Below are 6,263 nucleotides of genomic sequence, written 5' to 3' on the forward strand. Positions count from 1 at the left end.
TTTTTTGGACCTTTTACATAAAAGGATAGAGGTGTTTGTTTTTCATTTTCCATGTCGGTGTCACATGTGGCCAGACAACAGCACAGCCCGCAGTGCAGTGAGGAGACAGGTCCCAAGGGACAGTGGCTGTGTACTTTACCAGGTTAAAAACTGGGATTACAGCTCTGTGTGTCTGCACAGTCCAAGCCACAGTTGCTGGATTAGAGTCTCTTATATCTCCTCGGTTCTGTTCAAATATCTTTAAACCTACTCCATTCGGCCCATAGTACTTTGCCTTCATATACCTTAGGTATTTAATAACCCTCCAAACTTTTCTTTCAGCTCTATTTTGAAGATGAAGCAACAGCAGAAATGTATGAACTGAACCCAGAACACACATTGCTACAAGTGCTGCAGCACGAAAGGTGAGGTTCTACCTGTTCATGTCCAGAGAGAGCGTGAAGGCAAAAAGTAGGAGCTTTGGGCTCCAAATGCAGTTTGTTCCCTGGTTTAATAGCCCTGCCTCTTGGACTTCAATAGTCCTAACTTTTCTCTGAAGGTGTAAAGCAGTGGGACCTCGTGTATTTTGTGTCTGCCTTTAGTGACTTACATATTTTTTCCCCCCGCAAAAAATGAACAATTCTTTCCAGGACTGGGTGGAGATGGAAGAGGAATTGGATTACACACAAGTAGCAGCACAAAAGGGCAGTTTCAGATCTACACAGAGCTACTTAAAAAAAGCAGCAGCATATAAAGGGAGCATGTTGAAGTTAACAAAGCTCTCACTGTTAATAACGCTGTGCGAGCAGCCCCCAGCGCAGCATGCAGCACAGTTTCACTCTGAAACCAACTTTCGAGGGTTGTGCTGTTATTTAGAGAGAAGAATTTGCTGTTTGTGCAGCCAAAAAGTTACTGTGCAGCCTGTGCTATGAACTTGCACCATCTTGTAGCTGGCTGGAAATCACCTGCTGCACAGCGCCCATGGCTTGGTCTGGCAGAGCCCTTGGTCCGCTGCCGCGGGCTGCGTCTGAGCTGCCACTCCATAAAGCTCAGCAGCGTGCGTTAAGTCCTCAGATTTCAGGCTGTAAGGGCAGTTGCAAAAGCAAATCAGTCCTCAAATTTCAGGCTGTAAGGGCAGTTGCAAAAGCAAACTCCTTCCAGTAGGAGAATCACATCTGTTTTAATTAGCAGTAGCTGCTGGGAGAGGAGTTGATGCATAAAACACTCCTCCTTGAGTGAGGGTAGCCCTGGCCAGGAAAGGCTCTGCTAATCAGCAAAAAAAGCTTGTCAGCAGCCTATGGGAGGTCGGTCTTTATTGAGCTGGGTGGAAGCCACTCGCTTTGCATGACATTTGGCCAGCTCCGAGGAAGCCAAAGGACCCCTTTTAATCTTTGCAGGTATTTTGTAAAGGCTGGGACTCCGACAGTTTTGGCATTAGTAAAGCATTCTCCTTTCTCCAAGAAATACTTCTCTGGAAAGAAGGTGCATCGACTATAGCAAATGAGAGTTAACCAAGAGGAATCCTGTGCAAGAGGCTGCTGTTTGTTACAGCTACAGACTGCAAACTTCTGCTTGAACAAAAATACCTTGCACACGTCAGGGGAGAAATAATCTTGGCACACGGGGAAACTACCAGGAGAGCAGCACAGGCGAATAAAGGGCTTGCAAGAGGGGATTATTTGTTTGAAAAGAAACCCAGCTGGCTTGCAGAAGGTCTCCTCTACAATAGGCTGCATGTGGTTTTGAAATAAACCTGAAGCGGTGCCAAGCACCGCCTGCAGTTTGAAGCAACAGCAGTTGCGAAGGCACTTAGTTACCTGTGAAAAATCACGGATTTCTTTGGCGGTGGGCTGGAGTTCCCAGCAGTGGTCTGGGGAGATACCTGCGTGTTGCAGCAGGACGGTTGCACTCACATCCCTGCTTGGGATGAAGCAGCCCCTGAGTTTTTTCATTGTTTGGCTCTGCTGCTGGCCAGGGTAAAGCTGAGCTCTTTACTCAGAGCAGCGTGTTTTACCGACCCTTTTGCTACCTTACTTGTCCTAGAACACCGGGAAATAAACATGTCTATTTTAAGTAGACTGACTTCTGCCTAATAAATGAGACAGGAATTTTTCTCACCTCATGAAATGCTACAAGAGAATGACAAACGGTAATTTCAAACCCAAATGTAACAGCCTTACCCATTACACTTAACTGGTGCAGCCAGCACTCGGTGTCTTCTGCACTTGTGCGCTCGCTTTCAGCATTTAATTAAAGGCAATTCTAAATCTCTCATTTCTTGCTCCTCTGCAGTCTCTCTGTGACTGCAGAAATGCACTGCAGGTTTAGACACATCTAACGCAGGGGGCATTAAAAAGCTGCTCAGCCATAAACACACCTGCTTAGATCATGGAGACTGGCTTCAGGCAGCTCTGAAGAAAGCATTTCCATTTTGCTATTCCTTAATTTCTGCACCTTGCACACATACAGCAAAAGTGTCTCCATCTGAGGATGCTGCAATTTAATCTCCAAAGCTCAGGGTTAGTTCACAGCCGGGCAGGGGGATGGCTGCCTTTTCCCACAATGCTGGTTCTCGCCTTGCCCCTTGCCTCTCACAGGGCAGAGAGGTGGGCAGCCAGGTAGTACAGGCTGCAGCCGTTGCAGGCGATGCAGCAGAGGTTGCAGAGGGAGGACAACGTGCGGTAGAGGCTGAGCTGCTGGCACAGCTGCCCATAGCTGGGGTTGGAGGCCTGCAGCTGCTTGCAGGACCTGCTGGTGACCGTCCCAACCTCCTGGCCAAGGCCGTGGCTGCGCTCAACGAGCTGCATCTCTGTCACGATGTCGCAGGCAGCCTGCCCGAACCACTGCGCGTTCAGCACCGAAGCAATGACACAAATGAAGAAGATGATGATCTGCAGGGGAGCAACACCCACAGTGAGCGTCTCACACGCGTGCCGGATTAGATTTCTCCCTCAGCCTCTCTTACACACAAGGCTCGCTGCAAGCTGGATGCTGACTGGCTTCTTTTAACCAGAGCCATGTGTGGACCTGGTCATATTTTGCAAACCAGCCTTGGGAAAGCAGAGTGGGACCCCATGGGAGAAGGGATCTGGGCTATAGCCAGGGCATGTTTTAAAGCGGGAGGATACCTGGGTCGTCTGTTCGTCGCTGAGCGGCTCGCTGGGGTGGTGCATGGCAAACAGGGTGAGGTTGAGGAAGGCACAAGTGGAGCTGATGTGGCAGTAGTAGGGGAAGAGCTGGCCCTGGATGAAGCCATAGGTGTGGTGGGGAAGGCAGCTGCCCATCACGAACCCTGCAAGGAGGGGAGAGCTGGTAGGTCCTGGGGGCAAAGCCCCCTCCCCTGGGCAGAGATCCACGGCAGCGTGAAGGGACCACAACCTACCGGCCACAAAGGTCACCCAGACCTGCATTCCCCAGGAGGTGGCGAGGAAAACCAGATGCAGCAGCTTGATGGTGTTGGAGGGCTCCGTGACAGTCGGCATGGTGTCCTGGCCAGGGATGGGTCCTTTCATGTCAGCCGAGCCACCCCCAAATTCAATGCTGAGCTGCAGTTACTGCTGTCACCTTGCTGGATGCAGGGCAAATGCAGTTTAGCTTCACAAGCCTCCAGATTTGGGAAGAGCTTTGGAGCTGGCACAGCCCCTTCCCAGTCCCACCACCACACACCTGACCAAACTGCAATCCCAGTTCTCAAGCCCCTGTGTCTTAGGGGCAGGGCACTGCGTCAGCACTGGGTAACTGGCCGTTTGGGGTGGACTTTCGGCAAAGTCCAGCCAAAGCCCCCTCTGACCCCTGGCAGCAGGAACAAGCAGCAAATCAATACAGAGGGGAAAAGGAAAAGCCCTGACAAATACACCTGCCCCTGCTGTGGCCACCAAAGAGGCCTCTGGGCCAGTCCCCCTGTTTAAAACAGCAACAGCTTCTGCACAATTCAACCAAAAAGCCTGGGGGTCGAAGAAGCAGGACTGGCTCCTGGGAGCATTCCCCTGCTCTGCTACAAGGAGCACTTTGGATATTAATTAAAACAAAGCTTACAGGAGCAGCCCATCAATTCTGCACCTGCTTTATTTCTCCTCCTCCTCCTTGGCCAGCCGCCTTGGGGTGTGAATTACAGCGGGGACAGCCTTGGGAGAGACAGGGCCATCTATTTACATCCTCCTCCCCCTGCACGGTAGGTAAATACACGCTGTGTTTTTATATATCAGTGCTGTGTATTTATTTAGACATCTACAAAATCAGGTCCTTGAAACCTTCTCATGATGGTGGGAGGGCGCTCAGATCTCACCCAGAGAGCTGGCCTGTAAATCCCCATGGCCTTTTCTTTGCCTAAGTCTTTCTTTCTGGGATGCATCTCGGCTCCATCCTCTGTCAGCCCTGCCCACTGCACGATGGCAGGGGCCTGGGGACAGCAGCTGTGGTTTTTGGTGGGGCTTTGTTCCCTGCACCATCCTGTGCTGGAAGGCAGTGATGAGGGTCCCGGATCTGCCTTTTCAAATCATTTGCCTCCATGCAGAAATCGGTAGCTGGGAGCAGCGGCATGTTTTCCTGCGAGAAGCCACAGCTGGGAGGGTTACTCAGAGGAGGGGCTAACACCCCATAGGGACCTCATTTTTTTAAAGGAAAAACAGTGATTGATTGGTAAATTGGCCCCAGAGCAGTGCATTTGGTGGAGAGGGCAAATAGGGGGGCTCTGGGAAAGGCTGGTGAGGGCAGACTGCTCCCAACAGGTTCCTGCACATCCACCAGCACGTTCCTCCTCCCCAGGAGGTGTGGGACGAGGTGGTTGGAGTTGGGTGCTCCAGGGATGCTCCAAGCCACCTGGTCCTGCTGCCCACCTCATCATTCCCTCCTGACCGTGGCCTCACAGCGGGAAAAAGCACAGCCCTTAAAGAGAAGGGGAGGTCAGGTGAAGTGTAATGTTGGGCAAATACAGAATTCCCTGCACTTAATCAAGCAGCGGCCCTTTCTGACACTCAGTAGGAAGGATGGCTCGCATCCTGGTGATAAAAAGGCAGGATTGCTCCGAGTTTCGGGAGATCAGAGGGCTCTGTAAGAACTGACTGTTTTGCTGACAAGATGGCTTTATCTTGTGGTGATAGCGCGGCGGGGGGAGGTCAGGGCAGGCCTCGCACCAAGGTGTTTATGGTTTATACAGCAGAGATTGGGAGAGTACGGCCGCAGCCGGCCCCAGGAGTAGGAGCTGCTGGCTGAGAGGGGCCCGCAGCTCCTTCTGCTGTGGAATTTGGGTGGCAAAGCTCCTTTCTAGGGGTTGGGTGTTGCAGAGAGGAAGAAAACACCCTGGGGTGCCTGGAAAAGCCCCTTGTGCTCGTTTCTGCTACCCCCCCAGCCTCATCTTACCCCAGGCATGGCATCACGAGCATCTCGGGAAGAAGCAAGGTCTTTGCAGTGGTCCTAACCCCATCCTCTGCTGCTGCAGACCTCAGCGAAACAGCTCCACCAAAGCAGCTGGGGGTAAACACACCTGGAGACACTCGGGTCATGAGTGCTGGGGGCAATTGGGGATTGGTACCGATGCCTTTAAGGCTCTGGGTTGCAGCATCTGCCTGCACTGACTCCCTGTGTCCTTGGAAACTTAAAGAAACAAGGTTTAGCTTTGTCTTTGTTTTGCTTTTTCAAGGCTGGGCCACACAGCAGCCCTCTGAGCAGACACAAACACATGTATTATTTTTCTTTTTAAGGCACTTTTATTGCCACTCCCTCCACAGCTCCATGGGGAGTGGATTTCAGCCCAGCAGCAGCAGAGGCTCTTTGCCAGCCCTGCCCAGGAAGAGGAGCAGTACCCAGCAGCTGTGGGGGGAACTGGATGCACCGGGGAGGGGTACAGCACCCTCCCCACATCACTGCCCCCTCGCTCCCTTTGCTGCCTCGAAGGGAGACACTTTACCCCGTGAAGAAATAGTAAGAAAGAAACAACAAAACCGGTTTAGGAAGACTTTAGATCATATAAAGACTCAGGTAGCGTTAAGTGAACTAGAAAACCAAGTCCTGTCCATCAGCTTATAAAATTTCTAAATTACAAAAGAAAAGACTCAACACATCAGTGCAAAGGGGGAGGTTGTGGAGTGATCCCCCAGCCCCTGGGACCATTCTGAAGCCAAAACCGCCAGGAAGGCAGCGTCTGGGTGTTGCCATCTCATGTCCCCTTCCACCACCGAGGTGCCCCCTTGTCTCTCTGTCTGTCTGTCTGTCCATCAGCAGGGGGAGGTTTAGGACCACTCCAGAGGTCCTACAGCCGCACGATCAGGTCCTCCTTGTTTTTCAGC

General features: G+C 51.7%; 1 protein-coding gene across 1 annotated transcript; it reads right to left on the minus strand.

The window, feature by feature from the left end:
- Positions 1–2,570: 2,570 nt before the first annotated feature.
- On the minus strand, positions 2,571–3,461 carry TMEM205 (transmembrane protein 205). The gene is made up of 3 exons (XM_010193671.1): positions 3,362–3,461; positions 3,108–3,271; positions 2,571–2,870 (listed from the first exon to the last, which is right to left on the minus strand). Exons 1-3 carry the CDS (start codon positions 3,459–3,461, stop codon positions 2,571–2,573), a joined length of 564 nt encoding a protein of 187 aa, XP_010191973.1.
- Between the last annotated feature and the right edge of the window lie 2,802 nt (positions 3,462–6,263).

Source organism: Mesitornis unicolor, unplaced genomic scaffold (assembly GCF_000695765.1).
Source record: "Mesitornis unicolor isolate BGI_N332 unplaced genomic scaffold, ASM69576v1 scaffold28571, whole genome shotgun sequence".
NCBI lineage: Eukaryota > Metazoa > Chordata > Aves > Mesitornithiformes > Mesitornithidae > Mesitornis > Mesitornis unicolor.